The sequence below is a fragment of the Anoplopoma fimbria genome, chromosome 21 (genome assembly GCF_027596085.1).
Source record: "Anoplopoma fimbria isolate UVic2021 breed Golden Eagle Sablefish chromosome 21, Afim_UVic_2022, whole genome shotgun sequence".
Lineage (NCBI taxonomy): Eukaryota > Metazoa > Chordata > Actinopteri > Perciformes > Anoplopomatidae > Anoplopoma > Anoplopoma fimbria.
In genome coordinates this window covers 2340826-2357657 of record NC_072469.1, presented here as the reverse complement: position 1 = coordinate 2357657, position 16832 = coordinate 2340826, and the positions used below count along the sequence as shown (strand labels likewise).

At 36.8% G+C, this 16832-nt stretch overlaps 1 protein-coding gene across 2 annotated transcripts in view; it reads right to left on the bottom strand.

Annotated features, from left to right (window-relative positions):
- Positions 1 to 3333: 3333 nt before the first annotated feature.
- pld1b (phospholipase D1b) overlaps positions 3334 to 16832 on the bottom strand; it is a 42529-nt gene continuing 29030 nt past the window's right edge. For both annotated transcript variants that reach the window (XM_054622551.1, XM_054622552.1), the window contains exons 16-26: positions 15965 to 16093; positions 15763 to 15881; positions 14816 to 14929; positions 13871 to 13981; positions 12745 to 12833; positions 11212 to 11325; positions 10617 to 10666; positions 9848 to 9982; positions 8846 to 8999; positions 8022 to 8139; positions 3334 to 6797 (exon numbers count right to left, since the gene is read on the bottom strand). In XM_054622551.1, coding sequence (XP_054478526.1) covers positions 6573 to 6797; positions 8022 to 8139; positions 8846 to 8999; positions 9848 to 9982; positions 10617 to 10666; positions 11212 to 11325; positions 12745 to 12833; positions 13871 to 13981; positions 14816 to 14929; positions 15763 to 15881; positions 15965 to 16093 — 1358 coding nt within the window. In that variant the 3' untranslated portion in view covers positions 3334 to 6572. The remainder of the gene's footprint in view (positions 6798 to 8021; positions 8140 to 8845; positions 9000 to 9847; positions 9983 to 10616; positions 10667 to 11211; positions 11326 to 12744; positions 12834 to 13870; positions 13982 to 14815; positions 14930 to 15762; positions 15882 to 15964; positions 16094 to 16832) is intronic.

The window sequence follows — 16832 nt, the reverse complement described above, 5'->3', positions numbered from 1 at the left end:
GGATTGAAAATAGTTTTTATTGAGCAGCAGATGGAATATTTTTAGACAGTTTAAAGAGACTTTGAGGATTCTGTAAACACCTCCAGAAAAGCAGTCATGTCATATATTTTGGTTTTTCAAAATGAATCCACACTAAATCAACAGTAAATGTTCCATTTCAAACGCAGAACCGTTACGGAACAATACCTGCCCTAAACTCCGCCCCTCGTCCAGCAGTGCTCTCTCTGAAGCCGTCTGCATGTCAAGGTTTCGGAGCATGCCGGGACAGATTTGTAAACACATGCTTGAAAGATTTCACACGATCCGCTGTCACTGTTCTTCTGCAGCTGCTGAGGTTTCTGACTCACCTGGAGGACACACCCACAGTCTGTTTTTAGGATCGTACATTTGTAATCACACGCTGAAATCTGCAGGCAAAAGAACAAATGTTTACAGTATGGAAGACAACCAAGATAGTGAATACTTTATATAAAGGACGCAATATTGCAAAGCAGGAGTCCTGATACACATGGACGGATTATGAGATAAAGGGCCCCAGGGCTCAGAGATGTAAAGATACATTCTTTTGGTCATTTTGCAACTCTTTGTAGTTGTATTGTGTCTCTTTCTGATGTTTTGTGTCTCTATTTGGAGGTTTTGCATCTCGTTGTAGTCATTTTGTGTCTCTTTTTAGTTGTTTTACATCTATTTTAAGTGGTTTTCATTTGTCATTTTGTATCTCTTTCTAGTCATTTTGTGTCTCTTAGCAGTTGTTTTGTTTCAATTATTTGATGTGTTGTCTCTTTTTGGTCATTTTGCGTCACATTTCAGTTGTTTTGCAGTTATTTTGTGTCTCTTTTTGGTCGTTTTGTGTCTCTTTTCGGTTGTTTTTGGTCGTTTTACATTACCTTTTGGTTGGTCTGCATGTTATTGTAGTTATTTTTGCATCTCCTTTTTTCTTGATTGTTTTATTGTCTCTGTGGTCAATTTGTGTCTCTTTGTGATTTCTTAACAAAAAACGTTGGAAGTAAATTCTACCAGAGGCTCTGGCCCAGGTAAGGGGACCGTGCCTGAGCCCATTAGGCCCATTACTAATATAACTCCTAAATGCAAATATATGAAACAATAAGGACACTTGGAGTGACTAATGGAGTGCAGTATTGCTTTAACACAAATGCTGTCAACAAACTGTCAAAACTGAGCTCTCTAATCTAGTAACACAATGCCTCAGAAGAACTCTGAACGTCCTCAGTCATGTTTCTGTCCGTGCATGTCCTCAAGTCTCCACATACTACACGACTGAATCACTCCATCAGTGGAAAAACCCTAAAGTGTGTGTGTTGAAGCAGTAAACTGCAATTAATATAATGTGTACCTAACCTTTTGTGTATTTGAGGTCATGAGTCTTTATCTCTAGTAGTTACAGACCAAAAGTTCTCAGGACTCACATGAATCAGTGATGTCACGCCAAAGCAGGTAAAACTCCTGTGGAAACTACTGTTACCACAAAGTAACATGAACTCTCATCTGAAGGTTAGAAGCTTTACAGAGATCTCGTTTATTGCAGGACTGTTGCATTAGATTTCATTAGACTCATGTTATTGTGTCAAGATGTCACTTTTAGGTTGAACATCAAAAAACAAATAATACATCTTGCTGTGATGGTCGGAATCAGTTTTTTTTACCAAGTATGTGAACACATACAATCATTTTTACTCCGATTTCAAGCTGCTGTCAATGTTCTTACACACAGAAAAATAAACAAGAAGAAAGAAAAAGAGATGCAGATAAAAACACAGACAACAAAGCTAAAGAAAGAGAGGTAACTAACTATTGATATAGATTATAGATCAAAAAACAATTAAATGAACAAAGAAAAAATGGACTGATTAATCATGATGGAAATAATTGTTAGTTGCAACCCTAGATATTTTTGTGTAAATTATCGAGACCATCTCAATCATTTTATACAAACTCTCTCGACCTCCCTACACTCGTATTTTGAGTCTAATTTGTTTGCCAAAAAAGATACAAAACAATAAACTGAGTTAATGATTTTTTAGATATTGCGATAATATCTTTATTGTGAATGCTTTTGGCCAAAATAATTGTGTAGCTCTGATATATAAATATATTAAATATATACAAAAAGCAACAATGACTAACAACAAACACTGTCTATATACATTTGCTTCTGTAAATTGTAAACACTTACAATCGTGCACATGAATAAACATTGAATGCAATGCTATGTACGTGTTAAAGAGCAGTGTGTATTTAAATTGCAAAGATATCATTTGATACATGTGATTCCAGCGCCATTATTCTGCTGCTTTAACAGCCTCCACACAAACAGGAACAAGACAAACACAAACTGTAAAACGGTGGAGCACTAAGGACCCAAGGAGCTCAGAACAAACCAGGACAAACAGAACCGGACTAAAGAGTTTTTTTGACATTTGGCAGTGTAAAAGTCAGATTGTGTTTCTGTGGCGCCATCCATTGGCACAAATGAGAGCTGCAAGAGTGAGGAACTGTGGAGGTTTTCTGAGGACACAGCGGATGCTCATTTGCATCACTGACATGTTTTTCATTTTGGTGACAACGTGATAAAAGAGTGACGGAGACGAGAGAGATGAATATTCAGTGAGTGTAGAGGAGGAAGAAGAGGTGATAGATATGTGATGAAGACGGAAAAACAGATCAGACGGATAAAATGTGTTTCATTTACTGAAATAATCCTGTGGTGACTTTTATCTTGTTCTGAGGTATTTTCAAATGCACTTCTGCAAAAGTGCCACTTCAGTAAAGCACACTCATGTCTAGTTTACTTGTTGTAGGGTACAGTGGTACAAGCTGATGCTTCAAAATAAGAACACTCTTATTCAGCAGAAAATATCCAAATAAATAAATAAAAAATACTTCAATACCGTTGATTAATGTTTTGTTTGTTTTGATTTGTTTCTGCAATCCTTTTTTTTTGATAAATGGTTCTTTTTGCTTTTTTTCTATTCATGTTTTCTGGAGTAAAATTATTTTATTTCATTATCTTTCATTATTTTCTGCAAGTTTAATTCTAATGAATAAGTTCCTCTAACATCTACTTTAAAGTACAACCAAACAAATTTCTAACTAAGATATCTGTCTAAATACTAGAATACATTTTTTAAAAGGTAATAATGAGGTTCATCATATTTATCATGATTTTTAGTGCTACCACGACTGACATAACCCATATACTTGAGATAAACTGTATGAACAAGCAATATTTTATACATTTAGCAGAAGTCCTGATTAACACAATTCATAAGATGATGAGTATAAATGATGCATTTTGATAAAAGACCAGATTGCTTTCAATGACTTATTACATCTTTTATTTATTCCATCTATTTCACAAAAAAAGCGACAAATGACGTGCAGATCATTTAAGGGGTCGCCACAAGAAAAACAAGTCTGTGCAAATAGTGCATTTTCATAGAGACACTGATAAAAAGCTAGACAGAGAGAAAAGATACAGGACAGGTTTCTAAACCTCTAGACGTCAGGTTTGCGGGAAAAATGAGGCAACCGCTGAAGGTTTCAAGGCCCATTTACACCTGATATGAATACATGTGCAAAGTATGTCTGTGTTCCTGATTACTGAGAAGTTATCTAAAACAATAATAATATTAACAATTCTGGTTTAAATTCAGTTATTCCGGATGCACGGAAAATACTTTCATCCAAATCAACCTCTTTGCTGATGATATGATCATATCTCTGTAGGATGAATCCAGTTTTTGTCTGTCAATATGCTTTCTGTTTTAGATTTAAACAGTCTGGAATTGCAAACAACAGCAAACTTTTACCTTTTACCTATGACTTGACCTGGTAAAAATGTTTCAGGGAGGGGGTAGCTGCAAATATTCCTGATTTTCAAAGAATCAAAACATGCAAAGGACCAGGAGGTAGAAACACAGGGAGGTAGAGAGAAAATATTAAAAAGAAGAGCACATTTAAAGTCCCATTTTCCATCAATGATAACAGTAGAGAAGTTTCAGGTGCATCTGGACGACGCACAGCTTGTAGACAGGCACACTGTTTAGCATCAATAATGTCCATGGCTTTTAAAAGGCAACCATTCAGCTTGCAAGGGTTCATGCTTTTATCTGTTATGTTTAATGGCAACGAGCTGCTGTCATGCTGTCAGCTACTGGTATCGACTTGTGTTTTTTCCTTGTCAAGTTTATAGCACAATACAGCGTCATGCAGATCACTCACAGTCCAACGAGGAAGACACTGAGGAACGTTGATGCTGCGTTCCAGAAACGTCGGAAAATCTGCCACTTGTTTTCTAAAATACTGATTCTGATGATCTGACGTTGAGTTTAACAGCCTGAAGGCTCCATACCATTGTTTCTTACTTTCAAAATCATGTTAAAGTTAAACTTGAAGTAGATGTCCATGACTACAAAACCTTAAAACTGCACTAATAGATATCTTAAAGCTGGAACAACAAGATTTTTTGGCCACTTGGGGGCAGCAGAAACAAAGGCGCCAACAAACCAATATTGCATGTTTATATAAACTTGAAACGCAGCATTGTAATAAACTTATCATGCATGAAATATAAGTTATGTAGTTAAAAAAAAAAACCAGAAAGGCAACGCTTTATTAAAGTCTGTAATATCCGGCAGTTTCCTGGAAAGGATGATTATTTGTCCACACTTACTGAATATCAAATAACTAAAATTGTTACTTAAGAGTCTTTTAGATGGTGCACAGATGAGCTGAATGCAAAATGAAACTTTGTCTAAAGGCAAAAAACTATTATAAGGCAGTAAAGTCTCCATTATAATAGCGTAACAAATTAATGTTTATTTAGCACCAAATTATAGAAGCTCTTTCCAGAAAACGTTATTATTTGGAAATTACAGACCCGTAAAGTAAAGCGTTACCAAAGGAACTACAAAGACCAGATCAGAGCATAAAAACAGGTCACTTAAGGCTGAACGTAGAACAATATGAGGAATGTAATGAAGGTATGTACTGCATCAACATCAGGCTACAGTCTTTCATCTTTGGCACTTTTGATTTCCTGTTTGACATAAATATTAAAAGCTTCAGAGATATGCGACAAAATGGCCGGAGACGTCCGACAGCTCTTCATCCTCTTCTCTGCAACGTCGTCTTCATTAAAGTTTTTTTAAAATTTATTTTAGTGTCTTTTCAAACCATCAACACGGAAGAGTCAGAGCTGCGTTTGCCGGCCCTGGATGTTGCATAGTGTTGCCGAATGAAGGAGACTGTAGGGAAAAAGCCTGGTGGTGGGGGTGGTGGTGGTCGTGCAGGAGGAGGAGGCGTGTATATCCTCAGAGTTGATCATTTTTATTTTTTCTTCTTGTAAACGGGAGGCCGAAGTCTGCTGGTCGACTTCCCTCCATTTTTGCGTGTACATGTGTGTCGTTCAAAAAATAACTATGTGTACGTATCAGTTCTGAGAGTCTCCATGTTTGTTCCAATAAAACAGTGTCTGTGTGATGATATTCACCTGCATCCAGTGGCACAAACGCTTCGTTCACAACCACAGCTGACGCCATTTTGGAAGTCATTTTGCAGCTAAAACCAATCTTCTCTGGGATAAGCAGCTATGACCACAGACATCATCTTAAAGGACCAGTGTTTAGTACTTTGGGGGATCTATTTTCCGTTACCACGGTTTTGCACTCAGCGTGTCTAGTTACCGCAATCTTTGAAAAAGGAGGCTGATTGGAGGGGTATTTAGTTGGTTGCAATCTGCAAACACACCACTAGTTGGCACCAAATCCTACACACTGTCCCTTTAAAAGAAAACTATGTTTTATTTCAATTTGCTATCGATTCCTATTGAGATGAAATCTTAGTATGTTGGCTCATCACTAAAAAAAGTTGGACTAGAAGGTAAAGAAACACGAGCAGTCAGACGAACAACAAAACTGTTTACATCAGTAGTTTAGAATAGTTTCCAGATTATCTAAATTTTGATAGTAAAGCTAAGAAAAACTGTGTTCACCACTACAGTACCTTTGTTTTCTCGCCCAAATACATTTGTTTACAATCTGTTTCATCATCTGACTGCTCATGTTTGTTTCCCAGATGATGTTTAGTTTTGTTGCCCCATTTCCACTAGAAAGTATATTATCATAACGGAAAGAACGATCAGGTGTTTGTGATCATTTTCATATTAAACAAAAATAAAAGTAAGTAGGTCAGACTCTTGCAAATGATGTCCAAACACTAAGCTTTTATCTCTCCTGACTGCTCTTAAGAAACTCTCTTTTTAAATCTAGAGTTTTGTAGTTCAGACGGGTGTAACGTTGAGGAAAGTTTAAGGATTTTACAGCAGAAACAAATTAGAAATGATCATTCAGCTATTTCTTTTTTTGCAGAGGGGAACCACTGTAGTGCAAAGCTAACATGCTATCAGACACAGCTGTTAGTTGGTTTTGTAACAATAAAAAATAATTTAATAGTTGAATATAAAAAACACTGTTTTCTGCCACTATGACCTCCAAAATGGCTCCAGAGTTGTTCTAATTAATCTTCCTGATGTACAGGTGAGTCCCTCGGTCTCAGGTCCAGACCTCCATGGGCACCATGGCCTCCTTGGATCCGATGGGGGGGAGCAGGTTTTGTTCACAGAGGAACTGAAGAGGGAACTGGACCAGGAAGCCGCGGATCTTCTTCAGCTCCTCGTGAGCCCGGGCCAGGTCCTCCTTTTCCAGGCCCGCCTTGGCGAGGTAGCCCTCCAGCTCCAGGATGTTACGGACGTCGCTGGACGGAAGACTTCGGAAGACCTAAAGGAAAAAAATAATAATAAATAGAGGGCGGACAAGTCAGAGAGAGAACCAGGGTTTGGTTTCAAGAGCTGGTGTTTAAACAATGTTTTTTTCTGCAATTCTGCTGATCAATTCCTGAAAAAACTTACAGACAAATTTTCCGGTAACAATATGTATATATGTGCTTTTATTAATATAAATTTGTATGTAGCAGAATTTGTTGCTATTTATGGGTTTTATTTCTTTTTCGGGACCATCATGTGACCAGAATACTTTTATGTCTAATCCTTTTTTTTCTTTATTTTTAAATGTATAATGTTCTCTGTTTCTTATTTATCTGTTGACATTTTTTAAATGACATTCAAATGTCAAAATCCATATTTTATTCCTACTACATTTATTTATTTTATTTGTAAAAGGATTCTCTTTTTATTTCTTTATTTATCTACAGTGCTTTGAGCTACATAGTCAGTATGAAATATGCTATACAAATAAAGTTTATTATCATTATTAATATTATTATTTCAAGATGCCGTTATTGTTTCTGTTAATTGTAATTAAATGGTATAAAACTAAGATAATGTCAAAGTAAAATCTTCAAACTGCTGACTGTCTGACCAACAGCGCAAAACATGTTCAACTTATAATCATACAAAACAGAAAAATACGTCAAAACTTCAAAATAAAGGAACTGAAACTACTTTATCAATAATCATTTTAGTTGATTTAGTCAACAGTTTATGTTATAAATAAATAAATAAATGAAATGTTATGTTGCTAAACGATTAGTTTCCGCTCTATAACTGACTTTGATAATAATCAACACAACATATCTTTAAACTTCATTTCAGTACCATAGTTCCTCTTCCTCTGCTTCCCACAAATCAGTTTAATACCTTTTATGCTCTTGATTAAGAAACACTGTCAGATATGATTTTGCATAAATAGGAAGTGCATTGACTGACTGTCTGCGCTTATCGTTTTATTTTATTTTATATTTTGAATTTAACATCTGGAGAGCACAGTAGAGGATTTCCAGGTGTTTCTTTTTTAAATATAATTAGTTTGAACAGAGGACAGTGCACATTTATCAACATTCAAACAATTGTAAATATACAAAATTGGAATAAAAATCTGCTCAATCACAACAATTTTAACTGTTGTTTATCTTGTTTAATTTTCATCATGATAAAGCTAATACAAAGCGTGATGTTAAACCAGGAGACGTCAGGTCGGACTCACCTTCTGGTAGATGGTGGCGTTTCGAGCGCAGGTCGCCATCCAGACCTCCTTGTAGAAATGATCACTGAGGGGATCCGACACGTCGATGGAGGGATCAGTGTTGGCGCCCAAAATCATCCTGAGAGAGAGAGAGAGAGAGAGAGAGAGAGAGAGAGAGAGAGAGAGAGAGGTGAGGAGGCGGGTGAGAGATGTGAAGAAACGCTTACAACACCAGAAGAAAGAAGAAACGTTGAAACACTGCAGGGTATTGCGAGCTGAGATATTTGGCAACAAGAAGCCGACGTGATGAAGAAATTTACCAGAAGAACAATAAAGTCAACTTTCTCAATAAAGAGAGAGGAAACACAAATTATGCTTGAAATATTTATGATTTAACATCTGCCAAACCACATTATTACCCAGTTTGTAGACTGTTTGACACAGTTAGACATCGAGTTCAAAGATACCAAGATTCTGTAAAATCTCTTGAATTGATACAAAGATATTTAGATTTGAGATCCACAGTGTTGCTGAATTTTAATAACATTTTACTAATTTCCAGGTCTGCGTACAGGGGCTGTTGCCTCAAAATCATCCCATGGACATTTGATTTAAATACATGCTCTGAACTAGATATAAATATATATGAAAACAAAATAAAAGACATTAAAATGACCCATGAATAAAATGTAACTATAAAAATACATAAAACAAATATTGTTGCAGAGTTAAAAGTAATTTAAAGTGTCAAAATAAGTTTCCTCTCCCTCCTAATCTTCTCTTATTTCATGTTTAAAGGCTCTGGATGAATATATGAATAAATAAAATAAATCATGTTTCCGTACTTGAAGCACTCCATGCGGAGCTGCAGGGCGTATTTTCCAGCTTGGTACTCCTGCCCGTCCATCACCGCGGTAACCGTCTCCGAGTCCTCCACGATGACCGCCACCTCACTGTCCCTCTTTCCCAGCATGCTCCTGTCGTTGATGTTGGCAGAACCTGCAGAAACAAATGAAGGAACAAGAACATGTGAGATCACAGAGTCCACCAGCAGGGGGCGCCACAACACCTGAGTTCAGACCGCATGCTGAAGGTCAAAAACAGTAAATCCTCCAAAGAAATGTTTAAACTGTACTAAATATTTATAATAACTCTAAGCGGGTCTCCACTTTCAAAATAAGGGCCTGGAAGTTATTGATTTCCTTTATATTTTATAGCTATATTTAAATTTTATGTCACTTTATACAGGAGATGGACAAAAATAACAGAAACATCTGCATATTTTTTAAATGATTGTAAAACCTCAGATTGCAAAAGTGATAAAATTAAATTACTATTTAATAAATATTTAACTATTTATTTTGGCTACAAGATGAATCTGAGAAGTTGCAAAATGATTAATGGTATAGGAAAGAAAATAAACTATTTCCTAAAATTACTTTCCTTCTCAATAACTAAGTCGATCAAAACACACATTTCCTAATTTAAAAAGGAGTAAAAAGTCAAATAACTTGTCTATAACTATACTGCTTTAGATTATTTGGAGCATTTAAAAAGGTTCAAATCAAAAAATATTGGAAAGCTTTACCAGCAGAGCAAAAAATGTATCATCTAGAATCTGATGGTTTCTTTTATCTGGATTTTCTTTGAAACATTTTCAAGCTTTTTAAATATTTCTCATGTCATTTTCCTTCTGTGCCTTCTTTAATATATAATATATCCTGTTTCTGTTCAGTCCAGACTTGGGGGAATATTTCATTACACCTGTCATCTTTTAATCTCTTAATGGAGAAATTCGAGCTGCTGCATCGACACCAGCGTGACGTTAGAATTAAAAAACAAAGTACCGATTATGACGGTGTTGTCGTCGGCGATGAGCATCTTGCTGTGGACGTAGATGAGCTCCGTGACCAGCTTCCCCTCCAGCTCGGCGTGAGTCCTCAACCCGGCGATGGAGATGTAGTTCATCCACTGGTCTCCCACTGGAAAACCAGTAAGAACCAGTCAGAGGCATATTTGACAAAATTATACTACAGTTCCTTCAATCATCAAATTCAGGACACTATGAACAACTTTTAAAAACATTCTTGAAAACAAATCTTGAGTTTTTGCATTTTGATATTTATAAAGAAAGTCAGACTAACAACAAACAAGAGATACTAATGGAAAGTGCATTTTCTTTGTATATAAAAAGTTTCAAAAGACGCTTAAAAGACCATTTAATTTGCATTTTGATATTTATAAAGAAGAAAACGATTATTTTTTCCTTAAAAACGTAGTGTCCACTGTGCGTCTGAGGTGCTTTGGTATCGTAACATTTTTTTATTATTAAGATGGAGGCTTTAAATAAGCCCAGTGTGTTTCCTGGCTTTTCCTGCACTGTGATATTATTTATCTCCTTTATGTTTGTGTATTTGTAAATTGTGCAAATAAACTGAAACGTTTAAACTGGTTGCAATCTGCAACCTCACCACTAGATAGTGCCACATCCAACACACGCCTTTAAGGAATAAATACGAGCACTTTTCTAACGTTAAGGCTCTGGAATGTTGATAGGTCAGGAAATAGAAGCAGCAACATAAAAATGTCCAAGCAGTCAAAACAGAGCCGACTTACTCTCTCTCTTGAGCTGGGAGATGATGGAGTGGTCTCCTCTGTTCATGGTCCTGCAGAGAAAAACAGAAGGACGGAGGTGGATGAGCAGCAGGTCCACATTCCTCAAGTGTGTGTGTGTGTGTGTGTGTGTGTGTGTGTGTGTGTGTGTGTGTGTGTGTGTGTGTGTGTGTGTGTGTGTGTGTGTATATCACAGTGTTTGCATGGGGAGGGTAGAGTGTTTACTCAAGAATGCAGGCGAGACAATGAATGTCAGCCTCAAAAGGACTGGCATGTACACACACACACACACACACACACACACACACACACACACACACACACACACACACACACACACACACACACACACACACACACACACACACACGTGTACAGGGTTTACAGCACTGTGGTTACAGAGTCAAGGTGTGGTGATGATCTATCACCAGGATTTAAACCTCATGAGACAAACCCAAACATCAGGTGGGTTAAAGGCAGCTTTTAACGTCACACACACACACACACACACACACACACACACACACACACACACACACACACACACACACACACACACACACACACACACACACACACACACACGACGGACACACACCTGTAGTTGAAGTGCATGATGGCCTGGATGGCGCTGCCTCCTCCGGTGTTGATGTCTCCTTCGAAGCCCGGCAGCAGAGGCGTCACCACGTACACTCTGTACCTTTTACCCTCTCTGAAAAAAACCCATTTTAAATCATCACAGAGAGAAACAGACATTTATCTCACAGCTGAGTGACTCTGAAGATTAATGGAGGATCAATAACGACTTCTAATGAATAACTTTGTTAAAACAGTCTTAAAGAGGCTGACAAAACAAGCACCAACACCTGGAACAAACGCCAAAAAAGGTGGTAAACAAACGCTGTACGTAGCGTAAAAATGACTGTTTCTGTCAATGGAGTCTGGTGGCTTTGAGGAAAGCATTACAGCTGTTTCTTTTTACATCTAACTCTGTAAATTAATGATTATTATATAACAAAACAGAGCGGGTGATTGTTGCAACAGTGGAAAGTCTAACCAAGACCGTATTGAAGAGTTTTATTTAGTTTCTGTTGAGTTTGAAGTAAGTGTGTTTTAAGAATCAGCGAGGTAAAATCACTGTTTCTGTCAATGGAGTCTGGTGTCTTTGAGGAGAAAATATGGCGGTTTGGCTCAAATGTGAAATGTGGTCAAACGTGAGCAGAGTCTCTTGTCACATGTGTCCATTAAAGTAACTTTTAATGTGTATTTTGAGAGATTAAAAACAATGTTTATATTGTTAGCTAATAATCAGTAGTTTGAATGGTCGATGGCAAAAGTAAAGAGACATTCTTATTGATGAAATAAAATCAAATTTATCAAAAGGGGGTTCGTTAAGGTCCAACAAAAGACGTGAAGACAGACTATTTTTGGCTGGATGTGACTGTTAATATTTCTGAATACATGTTTTGCAGTTTGAATAATGAGAACTGTGCATTAGTAAGCTTTTAAACAACATTTTAGGTGACAATTGTAAGTGACAAATAATTGTCTTATGATTTTAGAGACCCCCCAGAAAGTTTGCTATTGAGGCTTTTAGGGGTCTGAAGTGTCATTTAAATCAAAATCCAGTATTTTACACACTCAAAATCCAGACTTTAACTTTACATTTGCTGCAGGTCAGAATATTCCAATGTGAATTATTCCAGAAAAATAGGACACAGAGTTAAAAGTTTGTCACCCCTTTAATCTGTGAGAAGCTAAATCTATCTGACATTGTATTAAGTCTGATCTCGACTGTTTCATGAGGCAGTTTATGAAGTTCAGGAGGCGGATGCTTCATCTGATCGGAGCATAAACTCATAACGACCTTCTAAATAACTGTGTAGTTAATCAGTTTCACAGCCAAACAGACAAGAAAAAAGCACCTTGAGATTTCATTTAGACATCAGAGAAACACGAGGAAGTTTATATCATCTTACACCGCGACTTGGAGAAACAAGACGGACGGAGCATTTATAAAAAGACGCTCTGGATTGTTTATACGCTGCAGAAATCAGGTCAGGTCAACATCCTGCACTGTGTGTGTGTGTGTGTGTGTGTGTGTGTGTGTGTGTGTGTGTGTGTGTATTACTTGTATGCTTTGATGATGCGCTCGGCTATGGCGTCTCCTATCTTGTTGAAAACGTGTCTGTTGTCTGCACAGCTGATGAAGAACTGATTCTGAAAGACAAACACACGTCTGTTAATGAACAAGAACTTTAATTTAAATTTAATTATGACGCATAATGGGAAAGAATATGTCTTTTACATGTAAGTTGAAAATGTGTTCTTCCACTGCTTATGTGAAAATGAAAAATTCACAATTTATACAAAGTTTTTTCCAATTTAAAAGACCACTGCAACTAAATAAGCTAATAACTTAATCCAGCATTTAAGGGCAAATAAATAGTAAATATATTGTATTAATAGATATTACAGAGAAACTTATGTTTGGTATTACAAGTTTTCTCAAATGATATGTTTAAATATGCAAATTAAGCATCACCTTATTAAATATGTGCTCATTTGCATACATTTCCAGAACAGAAAGTTTCTAAATATTTTTTTCATTTTGTTGAAATATTAGTCAAAGGTTTTTAAAGAAGGAATTAAACATATATCTTTGTATCACTACATAAATCAGAGAAAACTGTCAACAGCCATAAAAAAAAAATCACATTTTCTCCATGTTTTCATTAATAAAATGTTGTATAAATCAGGCTATGAATGATATATGAACAAACCCCTCTGTAGAAACCTTCAGAATATAGAGAGGAATGAAGCTGTAAAGTTTGGTGTATGTAAGAGCTACTGAAGTGGAGATTTATGGATCAGAGTCTGAGAAAAAACTCATTTAGAGAAAACGTCCTTTAAAGAAATGTTTAGTTAAATTACATACATGTTGAAGACTCTACAGGTGAATAGGGTAAAAAAAATAACTAATAGATATCAACATGAAACTTCACCAGTTGATTACTGACATTAAGACAATTGTTTTTTCTTTTTTGTATTACAAGTTTTCTGAAATGTTATGTTTAAATATGCAAATGAGGCATTCTCTAATGGTAACTGTTGCTGAATTAAGCAGAAATCTACAGACGCAAACAGACAAAGTATTAAAATAAATGTTTTCTTTCCACTTGTTTCAGCATCCTGTCGTTGCTACGGTTACCTGCAGTGTAACACAATGTTTGCACAGTGGTTTGACCTCTATGTACCTCTATGTAGATGTAGTGCTGGCTGTTCTGGATGACGTGGACGTAGGCGTTGTGGATGGACTCCTCGTGGTATTTGATGCCGGCCGACCAATCGGACGCCGAGCGAAGGATCTGAAGGTGAGGGGGAGAGTTTGGGAGGGAAGACGGGAAGACAAACGTGTAAACAAAAGTTAAACTTTGCAAAGAGGAAAGTTGGATCGAGAAATGTTTGTGTTTGACTCTTGAGAAACAGTCACAGAGCAACGTGAGAGTACACAACAAAAACTCCATTCACATACTAAATCTATCATTTATGTACTAATTAAGATTAAACAGGTATACTTTTCTTGCAGTTAGCATACAGTTTAAATATTTACTTTATGATTTTTTACCAAAAACATCTGAAAAGAAGTTCAAGTTTTCATGTCACTTTCATATCATTTTTTTAATTGTATCTTAACTTGTAAACTTAAACTTTCACGTAATTTGTAAAATGTTATCAATCTTTGTCTTTTTATTGTTGTTTTTATTCATTTTTTCAAGTATAAATATTGATATCTAAAAGAAATAATGCACAATGTTCAAACTTGTTTACATTTTTAACTATCTAACGCGCAAATAAACAAATTTAATTCATAAAAAAGTGACGAGACAAGATGTCTTTGGAAAAACTATTGCGTGTTTTACCAAAAGATTCAGTACTTTAATCATAATATTTTGGGGTTTTCTGGGACACTTTTTTGCGACAAATTTATTTTTCCAGCTGTACTTTTAATTGGTGCATTGCATTATGGGACACAAGCTCACTCTATAAAGCCGATTTAGTATGTATAAAACTAGTATATCGCACACTAAAACCCCTTTTCCAATGCATTTCAGAGCTGATACACAGTCAGAATGAGGTGCATTTTATAAAGAGACGTGTTAAAGTCAACTGTACTTAAATAAAATGAAATAAGCACCGACCTGGACTTTGGTCGGGATGCAGTTTGGGACTTGGTATCGCTGCTCTCCAGCGGTGGTGTGAGATTTGGGCAGCAGATACGGGTACGACAGAGAACGGTACTTTGGCTTCACGAGCTGGTGGAGAAACAGAGGAAACAGTTCAATACAACACAGGTGACGCGGCTGCAGAGTCACAGATACTCAACAGATACACAGATTTTGTGTTATGTCTCCATGTTTATTCTAGTTATCTTCTGTTTCTTTCTTATATCTAATTTCATCACTTCTGTGCAGAAAGGTGATTATTTAAGTTATATTCAGTTATTTAAAGGGATACTTGGGATTATGTTTGGAGCAAAGCAATGTACTTCTGAGGACGTATTTAAGACACCAAAAAAAATCTATATCAGTTTAAGTGAACGCTATATTTAGAATATTTTCATCTCTTAACCTTGCTCTCAGACAGACCTTTATGATGGGGAACTGAAGCTTTTATCTACCACCAGACTCCATTGACAAAACGGTAGATAAAAGTTTCAGTTCCTAATATCACTGTTTTTATAGGTGTCTAAAGAGAGCTCTTTACAGCGGGGAACTGAAGCAGCTATCTCCACTTCAGCTCTCACCAAAGACACCTCTATTGACAAAAACTGTCATTTTTACCTCTAAGAACACAGGAGTTGCTGCCTCCTTCGGTTAGTTTGATTGTGTTATTGTGTGACTTTGGTAGCAACACTAAAATTACTGTTTTTCTCAATGGAGTCTGGTGGTAGATAACAGCTTCTGTTTCCTGTCAGAAAAAGCTGTCTGACAGGAAAGTAGAGAGGTGAAAATATTCTAAATATAGCGTCCACAGAAAGTAACAACAATGTAAATTATTTCTCATGAAAAAAGCAGATTATTATTTATACTTTCAGACATTTAGTCTAGAATCAGACTGACGAGACAGCAGCATCACGACCTCTGACCTTGGTGAAGTTCCACCTCTGGATGAAGTGTCTGGCCACATCTCGAGCTGCTTTCCCGTGAACCACCGAGGAGATGTCGTGCCAAGGCATTCTGGGAGTCGTGTGTCTGTCTATAAAATCTGCAAACAGGAATGTGAGGGTGAAATAAATCTCGCTCTTCTACTCTTTTGGCTGTAAACTGTGAGCGTGAAGAAGTTCTCACCAGCGAACGGTTTCTCCAGCTGAATCCAGTCCCTGTACACAAAGTTGCAGTAGTCTTTTCCGTGCCAGAACCTCGTGTTTCCCATCAATTCCCCGACCCCCGTAGGCAGACTACGCAAAGAGTCGCTTCCTAAAAACACAAACACACATGCACATTCAGTTATTTATCAGAAGTACAATGCCTAAAAACTACAGCAACTACGGACTTTCCAAAGATGAATCTTTACTGCAGGAACCTTTAAACAGCTTAAGCCACTTTTTTAATTGAAGGAACGTTCTCATTGGACGAGGAACCTTTTGAGGAACTTGTTGTGTTTTGGTTCCCAACTTTAGAAGGGTGCTCTGAGGTTGACAAAATTAGATTTGCATATGTGTAACTCAAAGACTGGTCGTTGTGACGTCACCCCATTGGTTTGTGAATTTTGAAGCCTTGAGTTGGGCGTTATGGCCGTCGCCATCTTGTTGTTATTTGGAACCAGTGAACAGGAAGTCCATGACCATATTTGGACTAAGGACGAGTGATGTAGAGACGCGCGTATACGTCTCCGGTAGAGACCTGTCATTCAAAAGGAAGTCCCGCCCTAAAGCATACCCTGCTTTATGGTCTGTTTGACTCTAAATTGTCCATAAAATCCTTCAAGATGCCAACACTGTATTAATGTTGACAAAACTATATATCCTATAGCATTGATTTAGAACGATTTTATGATGACTTTCATGCCAAAAAAAGCCACATTCAATAGAATTATTTATCTGTTTGATAAAGTTAAAAGTAAAGTTAGGCTTTGCTGTCGTCTTCCAGAACAAATACTCACTGAAGCACCACATTTAGATTAATCCAACTCAACTACAGGGTCTTTTCGAGGTTT